This window comes from Pteronotus mesoamericanus, unplaced genomic scaffold, assembly GCF_021234165.1.
Source record: "Pteronotus mesoamericanus isolate MK-2021 breed Mesoamerican mustached bat unplaced genomic scaffold, CSHL_Meso_final contig_301, whole genome shotgun sequence".
NCBI lineage: Eukaryota > Metazoa > Chordata > Mammalia > Chiroptera > Mormoopidae > Pteronotus > Pteronotus mesoamericanus.
Window position 1 is genome coordinate 119,130 of NW_026555129.1, and position 23,309 is coordinate 142,438.

General features: G+C 44.3%; 1 protein-coding gene and 1 pseudogene across 2 annotated transcripts in view; one reads left to right on the forward strand and one right to left on the reverse strand.

The window, feature by feature from the left end:
• Nucleotides 1-6,322: 6,322 nt before the first annotated feature.
• LOC129072086 (uncharacterized) lies at nt 6,323-6,441 on the reverse strand (annotated as a pseudogene).
• A 12,762-nt stretch (nt 6,442-19,203) lies between these two features.
• Nucleotides 19,204-23,309, forward strand: part of VPS35L (VPS35 endosomal protein sorting factor like) — a 150,629-nt gene continuing 146,523 nt past the window's right edge. For both annotated transcript variants that reach the window (XM_054575477.1, XM_054575478.1), the window contains exon 1: nt 19,204-19,240. In XM_054575477.1, the coding sequence (XP_054431452.1) occupies nt 19,224-19,240 (17 nt within the window). In that variant the 5' untranslated portion in view covers nt 19,204-19,223. The remainder of the gene's footprint in view (nt 19,241-23,309) is intronic.

The following is a 23,309-nucleotide window of genomic DNA, read 5'->3' on the forward strand; positions in this document are numbered from 1 at the left end:
ACACCATGACAAGTGGGATTTGTACAAGATGCAAGGATGGCACAATATACACAAATCAATGTAATATATCACCTAAACAAAATGAATGGAAAAAACCACATGTTCATATCAATGGATGCTGAGAAAGCATTTGATAAAGTGAAGCACCATTTATGATTAAATCACTCAGCAAAGTAGGAGTAGAGAGAGCAAACCTCAAAATAATAAAAGTCATATACGAAAAACATACAGCCAACATGGTACTCAATGAGTAAAAACTAAAAACTTTTTCTCTAAGATCATGCCCAAAACAAGGCTGTCCACTTTCACCACTTCTATTCAACATAGTATTGGGAGTTCTAGCCACAATGATCAGACAAGACAAAGAAATAAATGGCATCCAAACTGGAAAGGAGGAAGTAAAGTTGTCACTGCTTGCAGATGATATGATAATGTACATAGGAGATGTTATAGTCTCCACCAAAAAACTCCTCAACCTAATAAATGAATTTGGAAACATGGGGATATACAAAGTCAATATTCAGAAATCAAAGGCATTTTGGTACAGTAACAATGAAATATAAGAAACAGAATTTAGGAAAAAATTCCATTTACTATAGCAACAAGAAAAAATAGATTGAATGTGGGAGATAAAAATAAAATACTTAGGAATAAATTTAACCAAGGAGGTAAAAGATCTATACCCAGAAAACTACACAACACTGAAGAAAGAAATTAAGGAAGTACACAAATAAATGGAAGCATGTACCATGTTCATGGATTGGAAGAATTAACATCATTAAAATGTCCACACTACCCAAAACAAATCTATATATTCAATGCAATCCCTATCAAGATACCAATGACATATTTCACAGATATAGAACAAATATTTCAAAAATTTATATGGAACCATAAATGACCCTGAATAGACTCAGCAATTTTGAGAAAGAAGAACAAAGTAGGAGGGGTCACAATACCTGATATCATACTATATTACAAGACTCTTCTAATCCAAACTGTCTGTTAATATTATAAGAACAGACCCATAGACCAGTGCAACAGAATAGGAGCCCAGAGATAAACCCATGTCAATATGATCAACTAATGTTTGACAAAACGGGCAGGAACTTAAAATGTAGTAAAAATAGCTTTTTCAATAAATAAAAATAATCTCTTTAAATTAATGGCTGGGTGATCTGGACAAGTACATGCAAAAAAAATAAAACTAGACCACCAACTTACACCATACACCAAAATAAACTCAAGATGGATAAACGACTTAAATATATGTCATGACACCATAAAAATCCTAGAAGAAAACATAGGCAGCAAAATCTTGGACATTGCTCATAGAAATTTTTTATAGGATGTATCTCCCCAGGAAAGTGGAAAAAAAGAAAAAATAAACAAATGGGACTTTGTCAAACTAAAAAGATTTTGCACAGCAAAGGAAACTGTCAACAAAATAAAAAGACAGTCCACAGAATGGGAGAACATATTTGTCAATACATATAATAAGGGGTTGATATCCAAAATGTATAAAGTACTTACAAAAACTCAATACAATAAACCAAACAACCCAATTAAAAAATGGGCAAAGGGCCTGAATAGACTTCTTCAAAGAGGGCATGCAGACAGTGAATAGACATAAGGAAAGATGCTCAAAGTCATTAATCATCAGAAAAATGTAAATAAAAGCCACAATGATATACTATTTCACACTTGTCAGAATTGCTATCATAATAAATCAAAAGACAATTGCTGGTGAGGATGTGGAGAAAGAGGAATCCTTTTACACTATTGGTGGGAATGCAAACTGGTGCAGCCACTATAGATAGTAGTATGGAGATACTGCTATCTCCATTAAAAATGGATCCACTTTTTGACCATCAATCTCACTTCTGGGAATATATCCAAAGGAACTCAAAATACTAATTTGAAAGAACATAAGCATCCCTATGTTCATCGCAGCATTATTTACAATCACCAACCTATGAAAGCAGCCTAAGTGTCCATCAATAGATGAGTGGATAAAACATCTATGGGACATTCACACAATGGAATTCTACTTGGCAATAAAAAAGAAGAAAATTTTATCCTTTGCAACAGTATGGATGGACCTGGAGAACATTATGCTAAGTGAAGTATGCCAGTCAATGAAAGACAAATACCATATGATTTCACTCATGTGTGAAATCTAATGAACAAACTGAATTAACAAGCAAAACAGAGACAGACTCATAGATGGAGAACATATTACAGCTAGTGGTGAGGAGGTTAGGGGGTGGAGGGATTGAACAAAAAGGAAGAAAGCCTTGTGGAAATGGACAATGGTGTGGTGACTGCTGGGAGGAAAGGGTATAAGGGGATTCGATTGTAATGCAAAAAATAATAAAGATTAAAAAAACAAAATAATGGGGAAGGTACCTCTTATTACTGGTTGGTGTGATTCCCTCAGTAGCATGGGAGGGTGTGCCCTATTCAAATGAGGACAAAAACCCGTTTCTCTCCCTCTCTTTCTCCCTCCCTTCCCCACTGTCTAAAATAAATAAGTAAACAAATGAGGACAAAAAGTACCCTAAGGATTGTAGGGTGCAAGGAGGCAGCACTGGGCTTTCCTTCAAGGTGTTGGGTTCCCTTAGCTGGTTGGGGGTGGCTATATCTCTCCCAAGCATTGGTGTTGGTTTCCCCCTGTTTCTGTGTACCAGGTTTCCAACGTAGCAGTGAGGGCTTCTACCTTTCTACCTTAGCATGTATGGGTAAAAGACACCCCCTAAAAACAAGGACACCCTCTGTAATACAGGAGATTTCTTTCTTTAAACATTTTTAAAAAGTTGTTTTTCAATTACAATTATTGTTGTCCCCATTTTTCCCCACTTCTCTCCCCTACCCTACCCACCCCCCACTTCCCACATTCAATCCTCCCCCCACCCCATTGTCTTTGTTCATGGGTCCTTTATACATGTTCCTTCAGTTGACCCTTCCTCTTCTTTCCTCCATTATCACCCTCCCTGCTCCCCTCTGGTCACTGTCAGTTTGTTCTTTATTTCCAAGTCTCTGGTTCTATTTTTCTTGCTTGTTTTGTTGATTTGGTTCCACTTATAGGTGAGAGCATATGGTATTTGCCTTTCACCTCCTGGTTTATTTCACTTGGCATAATACTCTCCAGTGCTATCCACTCTGTTGCAAAGTATAGGATTACCTTCTTTCTGCTGTGTGGTATTCCATGGTATAAATGTTCCACAGTTTTTTGATCCGCTCATTTACGAACGGGCACTTAAGCTATTTCCAGCACTTGGCTATTGTAAATAATGCTGCTTTGAAAGCATAGGGGTACATAGGCCCTTTGAAATTGGTGTTTCAGCATTCTTAGGGTATAATCCCAGGAGTGGAATAGGGTGATGATGCTTCTCCAAAAGAAAATTACCAAAGTAGCCTGGACATTCCTTCCACAGCGCCAAGGAAGAGGCAGGGCCACTTTCCTGGGCAGGTGGTTCCCAAAATAACATGAAATGAGGACATTATCACCAGTGTAGTAGATCATGATGGCCACACCTGGGCTGGATAATTATGAGGGAATAAGAAACACAGGTACCCTTGATCTGTGGGGTGTGTCCTTGTGTGTGAGTGTGTGTTGGTATGTGTATATGCTTGTATGTCTATGGCCTGGTTGGGGCAGTGGCAGAAAGTCTACAGCATCCAGTATTGCCAGGAAGTCTTCTGTCCAAGTACTAACAAGCCATGACCTTGCTTAGCTTCAGAGATCAGGTGAGATCTGGCACATTCAGGCTTGTATGGTTGTAGATGCTGGCAGCAGCCTCCAGGAATGCCTAGAGTCCATGACTTTTATTTAGGTCCCTCACCATTTGGCCACCCCACTGTTCATGACTCCATTCTTATTGAGATGCTCTCACAGAGCCATCCAATTGCCACCCCTCAGGCCTCCTCAGGTTAGAAAGAGTAGGGGGAGGGCAATTTTTATGGGAGTGAAATTTTGGGGGTTGCATGGAAAGGGTTGCTTCTTTAATTGTGGAAAACAGAACCTGCTGAGAATCATAGGGAGATGGGGAGTGATTGGGGCATAAAGTTCTTTTAGCAGGTCAGGGTGATATCTTTCTTCACAGCATGGAAGTTCTTTCCTCCTGCTTCAAGACACCAGGTTTCCAAAGTAGCACTAGATGTTTCCATTCTAGTGTGTGGTGGTGGGAGACACACCTCTAAAATCAAGGGATGTCTTATGTAAGGCAGGATACTCCTTTCTCTGGTTGGGGGTATTAGCACCTCTCCATGGCTGGGTTTCCAAAGAAGCCAAATGGTGCCATCCACATTGTCATGGGGAGTTGGGGAAAGGCAAGGGCACTTTTTTGGACAAGAGTTCCCAAAACTGCAGGAAAGTTGTGGCATTCTGCCCAGCATGGTAGTTTATGAAGACTCTAAATGGGCATTGAAAATAATGAGGAAATAAGAGACACAGGCACCCTTAATCTTTGAAATGTATCCTTGCACGTGTGTTTGCATTGGCATGTGTGTATGTTTGTGTGTCTTGACAGTGGCAAAAAGCCTAAAGCATTTGATATTTTCAGGTGACCTTTCATCCAAGTACTAACCAGGCTTGGCACTGCTTTGCTTCAGAGATAAAATGAGATAAAGATTGGGCACATTTAGTGTGGTATGGTTGTAGATGCTAGTGTCAGCCTCCAGGAACTCCAGGAGTCCATTTCTTGCCTCCAAGCCCCTCCCCACCTAGCTGCCTCCTTGAGAATGTACTTCCTCCTCCCTGGGATGCTCTCACCATGTCTTCCACCTTGCCCCATCTTCCACCTTCTCAGGTTCTAAAAGGTGGGGGAGTGGGGAGTGCAACTACTATAAAGTTGGGATTCCTTAGGTATCATGGAAGTGGTGGCTGTCCCCCAACAAGGAGAATGGAGAACCCTTAATATTGTGAGGGGTGGCACCGGCCTTCTCTCTGAAATCCAGTGTTACTTTAAGAGCGTGTAATGTATCTCTCTCAACAGCATGGATGTTTGTTCCATTTCTTTGGACCCTAGGGTATCAAAGCAGGGCTAAGGACTTCCACTCTAGTGTGTAGGAGTGGGAAACATACCCTTCTAATCAAGAGGTGTCCTCTGTAAGACAGCAGACTTCTTTCTTTGCTTTGTTGTAGGGGCTCCCATTAAGGGCTGGGTTTTCAAAGTATCCAGGGGCTTCCCTCCACAAAATCAAGGATAAAATGGGATAGGCAGGGCCACACTACTTGGAAGGGGCTCTCCAAAATAGCATGTATGGAGGGGTAGAATTCTGTCCAGCTCCACAGTTCACAATGGCCCCACCCAAGTGTGGAAAATTCCAAATACAGACACCCTTTACCTGTTGGTTGTGTCTTTGTGTGTGTGTGTGTGCATACATTGTTAAGTGTGTATACTTGTGTGTCTGTGGCCTTGTAGCAGGGCAGCAAAAAGTCTACAGTACCGGGTATTCCCAGGTGGTCTCCTATCCAAGTGCTAACCAGTCTAGACCGTTTAAGCTTTTGAGATCAAAGGAGATCAAGCTCATTCAGGGTGGCCATAGATTCTGGTGATGACCTCCAGGAAACCCTGCAGCACATGCCTCACCTCCAGGCTCCTCATCTCTTATCTTCACAAATATGCTCACATTCCCCCTTCCCCTTGGAGGTTCTCACAGAGCCTTCCACCTGCTCCCTTTCCCACCTCTTCTCATTAGAAAAAGTCGATGGGGGACACCTCTATAGGAGTGGAATTCCCTTGGTGGAGCAAAGGGAGTATCCTCCCCAAATACGAAGGATGGAGGCCCCTAATAATCACAGAAGGCAAGGGGGTGACACCAGCATTTTCTTCAAGGTGCAAGTTTTCCTTAGTATGTTGGAGGTTACCTCCCTAAGCAGCACAGGGGTTTCATTCTTTCTATATCAAGGTACTGGGTTCCCAAAGTAGAGCTAAGGCTTCCATCTACTGAGTGGGAGACATCACCCTCAAATCAAGGGGTGCTTTCTGTAAGGCAGGAGACTCCTTTCTCTGCCTGAGGGCTGGGGCACATCTTCAGGGTGTGGATCACGAAGTAAACCAGCAGTTCTTTTCACAGTGCCAAGGAAAGGGTACAAAAAGCAAGGCCATTTTCCTGGGTAAGGGTTTTCTAAAATAGCACAAAGGAGGCAATTTACCCAATGTGGTAGTTCATGACAGCCCAACCCAGGTGTGAAAAATTCCAAGAGAATAAAAGACATAGAAGCCCTTTATCTGTGGGGTGCGTCTTCTTGCTTATATGGTATGCATTGGTATGTGTGTATGCTGGGGTGTCTGTGGCCTGGCTAAGGCAGTGAAAAAGTCTACAGCACTCAGTATTCCCAGGTGATCTTTCATTTAAGTATAAACCCAGCCAGACCCTTCTTAGCTCCTGAAATCAGATGAGATCAGGTGCTTTCCGAGTGGTATGGCCACAGATGTTTGGTGACCACAAGGAAACACAAGAGCCTATGCATCACTTTCAGGCTCCTCCCTACTTGGCCACCAATGCTGTGCAGGTACTCCTTTTTTTTCCTAGGATGCTCTCCCAGAGCCTTCAGCTTGTCTTCTGCCCACCCCCTCCTCAAGTTTAAGAGGGCAGGACAGGACAACTCCTATGGGGATAGAATTTGCCTGGTAACACAGAGATGGGTCACCTTACACATGCGGAGAATGGGAGATCAAAGCTGGTGGAAGAGTAGGTGGAAACTACAGTAACCACCTCCTAGGACCAAACTGGAATAACAACTAAATTATTTAAAAAATCCTGAATAACAAACTCAACATTATTGAAGAGAAGCTTTGTAACCAAGGATGTATTGAAGAAATCACATCATCACATGGAGACTGGTAGGGAGTGGAGGAGGCTCAAGAGTAGTGGCTGGGTTCCTGGAGTCAGCACCTGAAGTATCAAAAAGATAGTTCAATGGTAGGGGTGCCCCTGAGAGGTATGAGGTCTAAGCGCCAAGCTCAGCTCCACAGCCTAGAGTGCCAGAACTGGGGAAGGAACCCAGATACCATCCAGCTATGAAAAGCAGCAGAGTTTCTTTCCACTGGAGAGAAATGGCTGCAGATGCAGAGAGCCTCTTAAAGGGCCAACAAAAGTTCTGTTTGCAGGAACATACCCTAGATTCTGGCAGAGGAAGGGAAGGACAGTGTAGAGCCATGTGAGGAGAGTCTGAGGTTGGTTGCTCTAGAGAGAGAGCTGAAGGTCAACTGCCTGGTTCCCTGTGCTCAGTCATTCCCCATACTGCTGAACTCATCTTTTTTGGAAAGAGCTCTCTCCTCATGCAGCATCAGCCAAGGAGGAAGGTAATAGCCCCTTTTGCAGGCATCCCTCTGACCTCAACCTGTAGAGCTTAAGCTAGGCTGCTGAAGAGTACAGCTGGAGACACTTTCAGTAATTAAACATATAAGGAAGCCTTCAAGCAGAGGCAGATCTCTGAGTGCTTTGAGACTTTTAGGAGACTCTGTCCTAGGTCTAGTGCTGGTAAAAGCCATCCAAGGTGCACAGCTTTGTTCTTTCTGCAAACATCCAGGCCCAGAAGTGGGAGCCAAGGACTGTGGATATCTGATACCTTCAAAAAGGTTGCCTAGAGCCAGTCACAGGTGGTGTCTGACATAGGTCGACACCAGAGTCTTTGCAAATCTACCTAATACATAGAAGCAAACACAAAGAGACAGCCAAACTTGGAAGACAAATAAACATGTCCCCCCAAAAAATAACAAGAGAATTTTCCAGAAGAAAAGATAAATGAAATGGGGGCAAGAAATTGATTAAATATAGAGTTTAAAGAACTGATTATAAAGATACTCAACAGCACAAAAAAAGACATAGAAACCATAAAACAGGATTGTTTAGAAATAGAGAATGCAATATATGAAATAAATGATACCCTGGAAGGAATAAAGAGTGGGTTAGATAAAGCAGAGGATTGAATCAATAATTTGGAAGACAAGGTGGAAAAAAGCACTCAAGCAGAGTGGCAAAAATATAAAAAGAATTTTAAAAAATGAAGAGAGTTTAAGGGACCTTTGGGACAATATACAAGTGTTACAATATTTGTATCATGGGGGTATCAGAAGGAGACAAGAGAACAAGAATTAAGAATCTATTTAAGGAAATAATGACAAAAACTTCCCTAACCTGGTGAAGGAAAAAGACACACAAGTCCATGAAAAGCAGAGAGTTTCAAGCAAGCAAGATGGACTCAAAGAGGCCCACACTAAGACACATCAAAATTAAAATGGTAATGCTTAAAGACAAGGAGAGAATCTTAAAAGCTGCAAGAGAAAAGCTGTTAACTACCTACAAGGGAGCTCCTAAGAAACTGTCATTTGATTTCTCAAAATAGATATTTCAAGGCAGAGGGATGGGCATGAAATATTCAAGGTGATGGAAAGCAAAGACCTAAAACGAAGGCTACCTTACCCAGCAACGCTATCATTTAAAATTGAAGGAGAAACAAAGAGCTTCTCCAACAAGAAAAAGATAAAGGAGTTTGATACCACCAAAGCAGTGTTCCAACAAATGCTAAAGGGCTTGCTTGAAGAAGAAAATGAAGAGAAGGAGGAGAAGGAGGAGGAGGAGGGAAGAGAGGAGGAGAGCGAGGGGGAGGAGGGGAAAGGGAAAACAGAAGAAAATAATTAAAATAAAATGGCTATAAATACATGTCTATGAATAATCACTTTAAATATAAATGGTTTAAATGCTCCAATAAAATGACATAGGGTACCTGAATGGATAAGAAAACAAAACCTATATATATGCTATCTCAAGAGACCTACTTCAGACCAAAGATACACACAGACTAAAAGCAAAAGGATAGAAATAAATATTTAATGTAAATGGAAAGGAGAAAAAGCTGGCATAGTAATGCTTACATCCAACAAAATAGACTTTAAAACCATGACTATAGTAAGAGACAAGGACACTACATAATGATAAAGGATCGATCCAACAAGGGGCTATAATTCTAGTAAACATTTATGCACTCAACATAGGAGTACCTAAATATATAAAGCAAATCTTGTTGGACACAAAGGGAGATACTGACAGAAATACAGTGACAGTAGGGGATTTTAACATCCCATTACTTGAAAGACTATATCTTCCAGACAGAAAATCAACAAGAAAACAGCAGCCTTATATGATGCACTAGATAAAATGGATTTAATTGACATCTTCAGAGCATTGCACCCCAAAGCAGCAGAATATACATACTTTTCAAGTGTACATGGAATGTTTTATAAGATAGACCACATGTTAGGACACAAAACAAGTCTCAATAAATTTTAAAAGGTTGAAATGATATCAAGCATCTTCTATGACCATAACACTATGAAAATAGAAATCAGTCACAAGATAACTTCTGGCCAAGATGGAGGCATGGGTACACACACATTGCCTCCTTGCACATCCAAAAGAAAGACAACAACAAATTTAAAAACAAAAAATAATCAGAACTGTCAGAAAATTGAACTGTATGGAAGTCGGACAACCAAGGAGCTAAAGAAACATTCATCCAGACTGGTAGGAGGAGCAGAGAAAAGCAGCTGTGGTGGAGAGGACGTGTAGAAAGGTGGTGGCTGGTGGACCAGGCAGTCACACATTTGTGTATGGATAAAACATGAAGAACAGCTGAGGAGCAATACAGACCATGCAATTCAGGTTTCCAGTGCAGGAAAAGAAAGCTTCAAAACCTCTGGAGGTAAAAATCAGTGTGGGTTGTGGCAGCAGGAGAAACTCCCAGCATCACAGGAGAGTCCATTGGAGAGGCCCACGGGGTCCTCGAACATACATAGAGCCACACACCCAGGAATCACCACTAGAAGAAAAGGTCCAATTTGCTTGTGGGTAGTGGGGGGAAGTGACTGAAAGCTGGCAGAGAGCCCAGCAAGTGGCAGGACCCCTCCCCCCTACACACAGCATCACAATGCAGCAACCCAGGTTGCCCTACCCTGGTGAATACATAAGGCTCAGCCCCTTTGGACCTAACAGCCATGTAGAGACAAAGAAATATGGTCCAAATGAAAGAACAGATCAAAGCTCCAAAAATGAAACTAAGCGATGAACAGATAGCCAACCTACCAGAGGCACAGTTCAAAACACTGGTAATCAGCATGCTCACTGAATTGGTTGACTATGGTTGCAAAATGGAAGAAAAAGTGAAGGTTATGCAAAGTGAAATGAGAAAAATATACAGGGAAACAACAGTAAAAAGAAGGAAACCAGGACTCTAATCAATGATTGGGAGCAGAAGAAATAATCATTCGACCAGAACAGAATGAAGAAAGAAAATTTCAAAAATAAACGAGAAGAAGCTAAGGAACCTCTGGGACAACATTAAATGCTCCAACACCCATATCATAGGGGTACCAAAAGAAGAAGAGGAAGAACAAGAAATTGAAAATTTATTTGAAGAAATAATGAAGGAGAACTTCCCCAATATGGTGAAGAAAAGAGACTTCCAGGAGATCCAGGAAGCTCAGAGAGTCCCAAAGAAGCACACACCAAGGCACATCATAATTATATTACCCAAGATTAAAAATAAGGAGAGAATCTTAAAAGCTGCAAGAGAAAAAGAGACAATTACCTGCAAAGAAGTTCCTATAATACTGTCAGCTGATTTCTCAGAATAAACCTTGCAGGCAAGAAGGGGCTGGCAAGAAGTATTCAAAGTCAATAAAGGCAAGGACCTACATCCAGATTACTCTATCCAGCAAAGCTGTTATTTGGAATGCAAAGGCAGATGAAGTGCTTCCCAGATAAGGTCAGGTTAAAGGAGTTCATCATCACCAACCCCTTATTATATGAAATGTTAAAGGGACTTATCTAAGAAAAAGAAGAAGACCAAAAACTATGAACAGTAAAATGACAACAAACTGGAGGGGAAAGAATAGGGGAAAAGATACAAGGAATAAGCAGCATAAATAGTAGGTAGAAAATTGGCAGGGGGAGGTTAAGAATAGTATAGGAAATGGAGAAGCCAAAGAACTTCTATGTACAATCCATGGACATGAACTAAGGGAGGGCAGGGCAGTGCAGAGAGGAATAAAGGGGAGAAATAAGGGACAACTGTAACAGTATAAGAAATAAAATATGTATTTTTTAAAAAAGAAATCAGTCACAAGAAGAAAATTTAAAAATATACAAAACAAAGGACGTCAAAATGACGGAGGAGTGAGTGGAAATCATACTTACTTCCTCCCAGAACAAATCTGGAATTAAAACTAAATTGTGGAGAAATCATCTGAAAAACGAATGAACAATAGTGAGAGAGGAGCCTTAAAGCCTTGGACAGACAGAGGAATCAGCTTTAGCATAACCTAACTGGTAAGGAGTGCGGTTGAAGCTTCAGAAGCTGGGCTAGGCGCAAACAAGCGGAAGCACAAGGGGGATACTGAAACAGCCAGTTGGATCCCCCTGAGGAGAGCAGGGTATAAACCATAAGTGAGGATCTCCAGCCTACAGCACCAGAGCCCAAAAAGCGCACAGACAACAGCCAGCTGTGAAAAGCGTAGGGGTGTTCTCTGTCAGAGACAGGTGGCTGGAGATGCAAAGAGCTGTTTAAAGGGCCAATGGAAAAATTTGTACTGGCAGCCACTTACCATGGGCTCTGGCAAAGGCAGGGGCAGAGTGGGCTGGAGCCACCAAAAGAGAGACTAGGGAAGAGGCTTTGGGTAAAGAACAGAGAAAGTGGCCGGTGGGGTCCTGGTGCTGACTACCCCCATTCAGAAGCTGCCATCTTGCTCAAGCAGACCATTTCCCCCAAGAGGCAGCAGTGTGAAAGTACACAATAGCTGCACTCCCAGGAGTCTTGGGGCCAGCCCAGTGTTGTGCAGGCCGCATGCTGAGTATAGAGCAGCAGTCACAGTAGTAGATTCCTGGCTAAAGGGGATGCAGAATGGTCTAGAGTCGCTTGAGGAGAGTCTGGAGATGGAGATGTTGGGGAGAGAACTGAGGGAGGAGCCAAAGGAATGCTGATGTTGACTCTTCCCAACATGGCAGCAGCCATCGTGCTCAGGCAGACCACTCCCCTGAGCAGCAGAAGCGTGAAAGGACACAATAGCCCCGGCCCCAGTAGGCTCGACCTGACCAAGTGTTGGGCAAGTCAAACTGCTGAGTACAGCACGGCAGTCACAGATAGTAGATCCCTGGCTAAAGGGCACACAGAGTGGTCTAAGGAAAGACTGGTGAGGGAGGTGTATAGGAGAGAACTGAGGAAGTGCCTAGGGGGATCCTGATGCAGACTCCTCCCCCATTAGGCAGCAGCCATTTTGTTCAGACAGACCACTCCCCTGAGAGGCAGCAGCGTGAAAGGACACAATAACTCCAACCACAGGAGGGACTCCTGTGTACCTGCCCTGTTGTACCTAAGCCTGACTGCAGAAGGCAGAGTGACTAGATTAACAACTGGAGAAGACAGACACAGACAGTAGATTCCTGGAAGTTTCTTAAAGACTGACTCAGGTCTGATGGGGTCAACAGCTGACATAATCAAAGGCTGATCCAGAAAGAAATGAGCAGAAAAAGCAGTCTCCTACCAGAGAAGTTCACACCAAATATCAGGGAGTCAGGACACATCATTTAAGAAGCAAAAGCAAAAAAGAAGAGTCTCACAAATAATGGGAAGAAAAAGAAACAAATCCCCCTGCCTCAATCAAAGGGAAAGGAGGAATCTCCACAAAGAGAACTAAATGAAATAGGGGCAGATAAACTATCAGATATTGAGTTCAAAACAAGGGTTCTAAGGAAGCTCAGTGAGCTCAGTGAGCTCAAAGAGAATTACCAAAAACTACAGGGAAACTATGAGGAATTTATTGCAAACCATATCAGCATGAAAAAGGACATATAAACTATCAATAGGAGGCAAGAGGAAATGAAGAATGCAATTTCTGACTTGAAGAACACAGTAGAAGGAATCAAAAGCAAGCTCAATGAAGCTGAGGATCGAAACTGGGAGCTGGAGGATAAAGTAGAAAAAAGCTCCCAGAAAGAGAAAGAAAATGAAAAAAGACTGAAAAAGAATGAAGATTTGTGGTGGAAATGCAAGACAACCTGAAACGTAATAATATCCATATAATAGAGACACCAGAAGAAAAGGAACAATGGAGAGAGAACCTGTTTGAAAAGATAATGATGGAAAACTTCCCTAATTGGAGGAGAGAAAAAGTCATGCAAGTCCAGGAAGAACAGAGGGTCCCATTCAAGAGGAACCCAATGAGGCCTACTCCAAGACACATCATAACTAAAACAGCAAATATCAAAGACAAAGAGAGAATCCTAAAGCAAGCAAGGGAGAAAGAGGTAGTAACATACAAGGGAGCACTGACATGGCTAGGAAACAGTACAACAGAAACACTGCAAGCCAGAAGAGAATGGCAAGAAATACTCCAAGTAATGAAAAGCAAGGGCTTGCAGCCACAACTATTCTACCCAGCAAGGCGCTCAGTTAAAATGGAAGGCAAAATAAAGAGTTTACCAGACAAAAGAAGGCTAAAAGAATACACCTCCACCAAACCAACACTACAAGATATGCTAAAGTGACTGCTTTAAGAAGATGAAGAAAAAGAGTGAGAGAGAGAGAGGATCCCAGGTACAAAGGAGAAAAATGAATAAGTACCTATCAATAATAACTTTAAATGTAAATGGATTAAATGCCCCAATCAAAACACATAGGATACCTAAATGGATATGAAAAAATGAGCCACACATATGCTGCCTACAAGAGACCATCTCAGAACAAAGGACCTACACAAACTGAAAGTAAAGGGATGGGAAAAAATATTCCAAGCAAATAGATAGGAAAAAAAAAAAGCAAGGTAGCAATACTTACACAGACAATAAAGACAATAAAATTAACCACACAATAAAGAAGACCCTGATGAAAGTGTGCCAGGAAACACATTTGAATTGGAACCAGGCACTCCCTGTTGGCTTACTCTGGATTAGGACTTAATCCAGAGTGGGCTTAAATTAAGCTCTTTTGAAATAGTTTATGGGGGCGACTCTTTCCAAGTGTCTGTTTCAGGAACATCCCCTTTAGATTTAGAATGTAAATTAAAAATCAAACAACATGTCCAACATCTAAGGCAAACACTAACAACTTTGTATAAATTTACTAATTCCAGGTCCATGTTCCCATTTGACAAGCTCTTACACCCATTCCAGCCAAGAGGCTGAATCTCACTAAAGACCGGGAAGACTCAGGGTTCTGAACAGTAGTTAGCCAAGCAACGGGCCAGTTGCCATGACATCCTGATGACAACACACTCTTTCCTAAAGCTCACAGGAGTCAATCCTTGAAGCCACCATACACCAGGTAAAGCAGGTGCCACACAAGGACTCAGATCTCACTGCTGCTGTTGATATTGCAAGGGAAAGCTGGACCTGCACTTCTGATTTAAAATTCTTCTTCCAGAAAGGAACAGTGCCTCCCAAAGCTAAATGACAATGCTACTTCTTATTTTATTCTGCATTTCCCAGACAGTTGTCTTCTTCAGCAAATTTATCCTCTTCTTAGGTGTGCCACCCAGAGCCCCACTCAGGGTTAGATCATGGGGATCCTTTAATCTCTTCACTTTCTGATTTCACTACAATTCTCCCTGCACTGTAAGATGTATGCCTCACAAAATACTTGTATGTCTGCATAATAGGTTTGATTTTGAAAGTCCATCTGCAATACTATCTCTTGAAGCAAGAAGTCTACCAGCTTCACTTGTTCAGCAGTACCATCCTCTAGACACCAAGTATGTCACCTTCTGAAGCCAGCAATCCTTCTCCTTCAGGTAAAGACTTCCCTCCATTCCTGAATCCTCTCTTCCTTTATTAGACAGTAAGAATCTCTGGACCCAGGGATAGGTAGGACAGCAGGAAGTAACTACAAAAGATGAGACCTTCATCCATTTACCCTTGTAAGATTACAAGGGTCCAGAGTTTTGAAGTTAGGAGTTGATATCATAGAGCACAGGGAAGTCCCCCAGATTGGCCAAGATGGTGCAGGGGGTGATTCTTATACTGAGCATGCCAAAAGCTAGGTGATTGGATAGAAAAAAAAAAGCCCTCCCCTCCCCATCCCTCTAAGAACCTCAGGCTTGACCAAAGAGATTGAGATGGTCTTTGAGATGGGAGTTCACCATTCTCCCAAGTTGTATGGCACCCGAATAAAACCTCTTTCCTTTTGCACCAACACCTGCCTCACAAGACTGGGTTTTGTGGTGGCAGGCAGCCGAACCTCCATTTTGTTCAGTTACACTATTGAGTATTTGCTGCTCCCTGTGCTACCAGGGGGAGTTGTGACAGGTGGGAGGAGATCCACTTCCTTGGGTGTGACAGGTGGGAAGGAGATCCCCTTCCTTGGAAGGGGACCCCTTCCTTGGGTGCCCCTTCCTTGGGTGGGGAATAAAAAGTAGCATTGTCATTTAGCTTTGGGAGGCACTGCCCCTTTCTGGAAGAATTTTAAATCAGAAGTGCAGGTCCAGCTTTCCCTTGCAATATCAACAGCAGCAGTGAGATCTGAGTCCTTGTGTGGCACCTGCTTTACCTGGTGTATGGTGGCTCCAAGGATTGATTCCTGTGAGCTTTAGGAAAGAGTGTGTTATCAGCAGGATGTCATGGGAGGGAATGCCACTAAAGCACAGTGACTATCTCTTCTGCCATGAGGGTGAAGCAAGGCCACCAATGTTTGATGAGTGGGTCTCAAGCCATAATTGGGGCTCATTTCTCTTCTGCAGAGGGGTGTGAACCCCTTGTCCAAGTAGCGGCATTTCAGCTATTTCATGGGAACTGACCCCTCCACAAAGTGCCTTGTCCCCTGCCCACCCCCTCTGCCACATTTTAGCATGAGGTCTCCACTTCCAGGAAGCAGGGCTTCTGCTGCTGTAAAGGCATGCACCATCCCTACAGCAAGGGAGATGGGACCTCTTGTTCGGGGGGGCACTCCTTGGGGTAGAGGGGGGCATAGTCTGTGTTCCAAAGTCCAGGGTTCTGGGCTCCTATCCTAGTGTGGGGGCTTTTCCATCTGCATAGCAGAGTGTCTGGTGCGCCATCTCTAGAGTACAGGGTTCCCAGAGTAAGTCAGGGGCTTTTGACTTTAGTGAGGGGTGGAGGGGGGCAGGGCCTCTTTCTGGACAGCAGGAGTTCCAAAGAAGATCAGGAAGCTTTTTCCCTCTCATGGGTAGGGAATGGGGCCACCCTCCAGGACACAGCCTTCTCAAAGTTCTGCCAGCTGGGGCTCCTGCCCCAGTGGAGGGCAGGGTACAGCCCTCCTGAGGACAGGGCTAACTCTGTTGCATCAGGGGCTCCCTCTAAGGGTGTGGGGGGAGTGGCCCCCCTCAAGGTTCAGGATTCCCTAGTAGATTGGGATCAACCTCCTCAGCGCAAGGGTGCAGGGGTTCTCACTCTTTGCACTGGAAGGCTGGAATGTGTAGTTCTCAAAAACAGGTAAGAGTGCACCCTTCTCTGTGAGGGAGTGTAGAAGCATCACCCCTCAGGTTTGCCTGGCTCCCTCCTTAGCCTGGAGTAGGGGAACATATCCTCTAGAGCTCAGGGTTCTACTTATAGCCTTGGGGTTTTACTCCCTGGTGAATAGGGAGCAGGGGACTCCCTCCCATAGGGAGAGGCTCCCTCCACAGCAAGGGTCTCCTTCCCTAGAGAGTCTTACTTTCTAGAAAGAGGCTCCATCTGTACAGAATGAGGGATAGGGCTCTAGAGTGAGGCTCCCCACTAGAAAAGTTCTCTCTTTAGAGAAGGAATGGAACCCCCCTCCCCACAGAGCAGGTACCTACACTCTGCAGAGAAGCTCTCTCCCTAGAGAGGGGAAAAAGAGCCACACTCCTTAAAGACGGGTTCCCTTTGTCGAGAAAGGGAGGGATTTCCCTTTCAGAGATAAGTTCTCTCCCTAAAGTTGGCACCCTACATCCCTAGAGAGGGGGAGTGAGCCTCTACACTAGATTGGGGCTTCCTTCTTAGAATGATGCTCTCTCCTGAAAAAGAACCTCTCTCCCAAGAGAGGGGCTGCCTACTTAGAGAGGGAGAGGGAGGCCTCCTCCATAAAAAAGTACTTTTTCCCTAGCTAGGGGAGGGAAGCCCATTCCTCAGTGAGTAAGCTTCCTCCCTAGACAGGAACTCCCTCCTTAGAGATTTCCCTTCCTAAAGAGGGGGTGGGATTTTCTGCCCTAAGGAAAGGGCACTCTCCCTAGACAGGCGCTCCCTGCCTAGAGTGGGGGCCCCTACCTAGAGAGGTGGAGGGGGAGCTTCCCTCTCCAGGAAGGGATAGACATTCCCTCCTGAGCATGGGGTTCCCTCCTTAGTGCAGGGGGCTACCACTGCAGAGTGCAGATTTCCTTTCATAGCACAGGGCAGGGACTCCTACAGTGAGGGGCTGGGTGACCTCTGGAGCACAGGGCTCTCTTCCAAGTGAGGGTATCCCTCAGTAGTGATGTAGATCCCTCCCCACTAAGGGGGAAGGGGATACCCATTCCTCTGGAGGGGATCCCTCTTTAGAGAGAGGGAGCAAGCCTCCTCCCTAGAAAAAGGCTCCTAGAGTGGGGCTCCTTACTTAGAGGAAAAGAGCCCTCTCCTTAGAGAGGCCTTCGTCTCTAGAGAGGGGATACCTCCATAATGAATGGGCCTCCTTTCCCAGGGAGGGATGGCAGGGACCAACCTTCAGATAGTGGGGTTCCATCCATAGAGTGAGGGCTTCCTCCTTAGAGTGTAGAGCCCCCTCCCTTGTCAGGGGGAGCAAAGTTCCCTTTAGAAAGGAGCTCTTTCCCTAGAAAGAAGGAAGCCCCTTCCCTAAAGAATAGGCTCCCTCCCTAGTCCAGGCTCCCTCCCTATTCCTGACTCCCTCCCTAGAGATGGAGGGAGCACCTCCATACAGACTGGGTTCCATACCTAGAGAAGGGCTTCCCTTAGAGAGGGGAAAAGAGCCCTTTCCCTACAGAGCAGGCTCCCTTCCTCCAGAGGGGATTGATTCCCCACCCTACAGAGGGGCTGTCTCCATAGAGGAAGCCTTTTTCCCTGCAAAGGAGAACAGAGCCCCTCTTTAGAAAAAGGGCTTTCCCCATAGATGGGGGCTCTCTTCCTAGAGGGGGGCACCCTCTCTAGAGAGGTTTGGGGGAGCCTCTCCATGGAGAGAGGGCTCACTCGTTAGAGAGAAGTAACATCCTCAGAGAGGGGCTCCTTTCCTAGAGAATGGTGCCCCTTCTAGAAGTGAGTAAGCCTTCACCCTAAAAAGCAACTGCCTCCCTAGAGAGGTGTTCCCGCGTGAATGAGGGGGCTCCTTTTCTAGAGAAGGGGATTAAAACTCCTCGTAGAGAGGGGGATGGAGCTCTATCCCTAAGGCAGAGTCTTTTAAAAAAGATTTTGTTTACTTTTTGAGGTGAAACATGGATGCCTCTCGTTTGCGACCTGACTGGGGACCCAACCCCGCAACCCAGGCGTGTGCCCTGATGGGGAATCTACCCATCCAACCCATAACCTTTAGCTTTGCAGAATAAAGCCCGACCAACTAAGCCACACGGGTCAGTGGGGGAAAAAAAGCAATCTTTTCTCTAGGGAGTGGTCTCCCTTTTTAGGGCCGGGGTATGGATGCTTTCTCTCCCCCTCAGTGGGGATCAAGCCCCTATCTAGTAAGAGAGCTCCTCAGTGGGGCGGGGGGGGGGGCTCTGAGCCATTTCTCTAGGGAGGAAAATCCAGTCTACAGAGGAAGGTCCCCTCTAGCTTGGGAGGGTACCCTATAGCGAGAGAGGGAGTCCACTTGCTAGGAAGGGAGGCCCTCTCCCCTTTGCTTGGAGGGAGCCCCACCCTCCCTAAGAGAGGGAATTTCTTTTTAGGGGGGAGGCACTCCTCTAGCGAGAGAGCTCCTCTCCAAGGAGTTATCCCCTCCTGGGACGGGCGGGAGGCTCCCTTCCCGCTTTCAAAAAAGGGTGCCCTCTCTGGAGAAGCAGGAGTTCCTGTCTAGGGAGAGGCTGGAACTCCTTTGTGGGGATTGCGCCCCTCTACAGGTAGGGAGCTTGCCTGCCTCTCACAATCATGCCACCGAGAAGCGATGCTGTCTGGCGAGGGAACTAGCTCCTCACAATTGTGGCGCTTGCGGAAGTCGCCTGCCCTTTGTGGGATGTGCTTCTGCCCTTTATAATCATGGAGTCCAGGACGGGGCGGGGTCTAAAAGGGAGAAAAAGGCCGGCCGCTGCGGAAGCGATCTTGAGACTGAAAAGATGGCGGCCTTTCCCTGGTAGGAAGCATGATGCAGTTGGGTTTCGGGGAGGTGTTATCATTGGTTGTCACTTTTCTCTGCCTCGGTGTATTTTTTTGTGGATGTGTGTGTTTTTGTGGATGTGTGAATTGTTCCTCGGTTGGCAGCTGATGGAGTCTCTCACCCAACCCAGGGTTGTCTTGACTCCGAGGAGCTCGGTGAAGTCCGGCCGGTTCTTGGTTCTCTCCTGACCCCTTGACAAAACTCGTTTCCGGCTTCCGCTTTGCCAGTGAAGTTAGTGCGGGTTTTAGGGGCGCTGAATGCAAAGAAGGATGGACTCAGCTCTGAGTCTGGATAATTCGGGAGCTACTCAGTTCAGCTAGAGGAGGTTTGCTTTCCTAGTCAGCAAAAAGGCCGCCGCTCGTGCTACCTTGTGAGGGGCCCTGCGCTGGCTATTGGGGATGCAGAGCCCTCAGGCTACTCTTTGTCCTCAGGGAGCTGACAGTTTCAAGGGGAAGATTCACACAATAGGAGGAGTCCAAAGAAAACATTTAAATGAGGTACAGCTCCACCTCGGTGCACAGGGAAGACTTAAGAGAGGTAGTCTAAAACTGGGTTTTGCAGGACATATAGGAGCTCATCAAGCAGGAGGATATGGCACCTGCGAAGGCTGCCGGGCCAAGCAGGGCTTTTATGTCTGGAGTGATTGGCGCTTCAGGCCGCAGCGGGTGCTGTGAGTGCTGGAGAACGCGAGGGAGTTGTGATGGTGATAGTGGAATTATTTGGGGATAATTTTCTGACTTTTCTTTCCAAATGATGTGAAGTGGTTTACATTGAATGAGTCAGTGAGCAAATGAAAGAATATATAGCCGTAGACCTTAGAGGTAATCAGACACAGGCAGACCTTGGAGATTTTGCGGGTTGGGTTCCAGACCACTGCAGTAAAGTGATTTGTAATCAAAATTTGCTAGTGGAGGGCCTTGCCTTCAGTTTGTGGGGGGAAAAAAAAAAAAATGCAACGTTTGTGAAGCACAGTAAAGCCAAATGCAATAAAATAAGACCTGCTTGTACCTGGCTACTCCTGTGTCTTCCTTCCAAAGCTCAGACACCCTAAATCAGGACTGGATGTCACTGAGGTCTTCTAGCCCTGAGTTTTCTTTGATCTGATCATGTTAAGGAGCTTATAGGGAATCATCCAGGCTTAAGCACAAAAATACCTGCCCTCAGTTACCTGGAATGTTGCCATCAGAAAACTCAGGAAGTTGCTGTTTTCATAACTGCCTCCCAGTATGTTTTTACCTTTGCTGTTTTCACTTTTAAAGTACAAGCAGAGAGGTGCCATTATCCTTTAGCATGTGGGGTCTCTGAAGTTCCCAATCTGGCCATGCTCTAGGCATATTTCTGTGTGGTGGCACATAGTCATCATTCGATTTCCCCTCCTGAACTTGTTTCTCAGTAAGTGAAACTGACTGAGTTTTAACCATCAGTTAAAACTGGATTCCCAGGACCTGGTATGGAACTCAGTAATATTTATGGAATAAATGAGGAAACTGAGGCCCATGGAGAACTGTGTTTCTGCCATTTTTTTTTTTCCTGACATACCACGCCTTTATTTTGTGCCAGGCACTATGCTAAGTGCCTAACATGCAGCATCTCCTTTAACTCTCATACCAACCCTGACTTTCAGATGAGGAAATGAAAGCAGAAGGATGAGGAAGTTCACTTAGTCGTAGAGCATGCAAGGAGTGCTGAGGTTTTCAGCCCAGAGCCTGGGACCTTACTCATTTTTGTCATTTGGACCTCCAATCCTGGACTGAGGTTTCTGGGTTTCTGGATTGTGGGTTCCCTAAGTCTTGCTGTGTTGTCATGGGTCTCTCCAGAGTCCCCCTTTTCACAAACTTATCCCTGATATATTTTGGCCTAGCCTGATGTGTGAAGTGTCCAGTATACTGGGTATCACATTTCCTGTTTACTCCTGTGTAACAGCACCCTAAAAAATGCCACCCTTTGGAATCAGAATTTCTACATCATTTTAAAATTTTACTGGTGGTGCAGGGAGGTTGGGATTATGGGAGAACAAATGTGGCGAGATTGTCATCAGTAACTTAAAGGGTCACTCAAGATTTAAAATAGCCGACAACAAAGCATTTAGTGGATTTTGGCATTTCCAGGATAAAGAGATAAATTTGGCAACTGGTAGCAGAATTTCTACACATCCATGTTCTCAGTTATAAAGAATTTAAAAGTAGGGAGTTGTCAACCTTTAATGCATATAAATCACCTGAAGATTTTGTTAAAATGTAGTTCCTGATTCTGTAGGTCTGGGGTATTTCAGTACTCCTGCTAAGGATCTGGGGATCACACTTGGAATAGCCCGGGGATAGACCCAGCCAGGAGTGTAGATGTGAGATTTTGTTGGCTTTTTCTCTGTGGCACCTGCCAGGGAACCAGGATTATGGGTTGGGGTCTGTTGACCAGTTCTGTTAGCAGGAAAAAAGAAGAGGATTTTTCTGAAAAATCGTCTAGAGGTCGTGGTTAGCCTTACCAAAGACCCAGGCATTGAAAAAAATGCTGTAATAATATCTCAGACTGCAGGAACCGCCAAGGATCAGAAAGTAAATTTGAGGAAATGATAGAATAAGTAATAGGAAAAAAAAATCAAAATACAGCAGTTTGACATAACTTCCGGAGGAGTATACGTTTCCTTTTCTTAAAGGTTTTTTCAGACGTTGTTATTTTCCAAAGAATCCCCTCCTCTCAAACTTTAAAAACAAAACAAAACAATATTAATCCTCAATCCTTTTAAAAAAAAAAAAAAAAGAGGGTACACGTCCTGGCCAGGTGGCTTAGTTGGCTGCAGCATCGCCCTGTACATCAAGAAGCTTGCAGGTTTGATTCCTGGTCAGGGCACATACCTAAGTTGTGGGTTCAATCCCCAGTGGGGCACATGCAGAAGGCAACTGATCTATCTCTGTCCCTCTCTCCTCTGCCCCTCTCCCTCTCTTTTTCCCTCCCGCCCCCCCATCTTTCTCTTGCTCTAAAGGAAAAAATCAAACATATCCTGAGGATTAAAAAAAAAAAATAAAGGTAGACAATTGCTTAATTTTTCAGGTTCTCAAGACAACTCATAGGTGATCTGTAGAATATTTGAGTCCAGTAGTCAGGCTGCCTTGGTTTGCATCCCTCTCTCTTACTGTTGCTGCCACCTGACAAGTTATCAACACTTAGAAGTCTCAGTGTCTCTGAAAAATTGGCGTAGTCATAGCATTGTTGACATAAGAAACGTTCAAACCTGTAGAGAATTTTTATGAATTTATTTGAACCAAACTTAATAATAATTGTTAGGAAGCAAAATCTCAACAGATTGAAAAAAAAAATGTTCCAGAGAATAGCACAGCTTATTTTGTACATTAGACTCAAAGGAAGAGAAGTAAGGAGGGTTACATGAAGTTCATTGGTGGTGGATTAGTGGGGCAGGGGAAAACAAACCAGGGAAAAATCTGAGATTGGATAAAGAATAAAATAGACAAACTTCTTTTACTTGGTTACACAGGGTAGTTAACAATTAACACAGCACACAGAGATGGTGTGGGAGAACAATAACAATGGGAGGCTCTGTGGTCTCTTGCTCTGGTGTGGAGGTTGTGCCCTGAGGGTTTCAGAAAACAACAGGAGTACTGTGATGTTCCAAAGGCACGTTTTCAAGGACGATATATAGGCTTACTGTCCTTTTGGTAAAGATTGACTTTTGTCAAGGAACCTGCAGGCCTAAGATGTGACTACCTGCAATGACTTGCTCTTAGGAATTTTTTTTGTTTAGGCCCTCCTATATGGTTACTTCTGTATCTGAGTTTGTAAGGCCTACCATTCAGGACTCCCTTGAGCTTGTCAGGTTTAGAATGCGGCCCATTTTTTTGTCCACAGCACTTACCTCCTAGGGTTGATTAAATGAGGAAATGGAGGCCTGGATTCTGGTGTACAGTAATCACCTAATAAGTGAGAACTATTATTATATTGTTGTGTACTAAGTCATACAGTACTTTTGAGGTAGAACTTGGCTGTTGATTGATTTGTTAATTATCATAGGGATGAAAACACATTTGCAGCT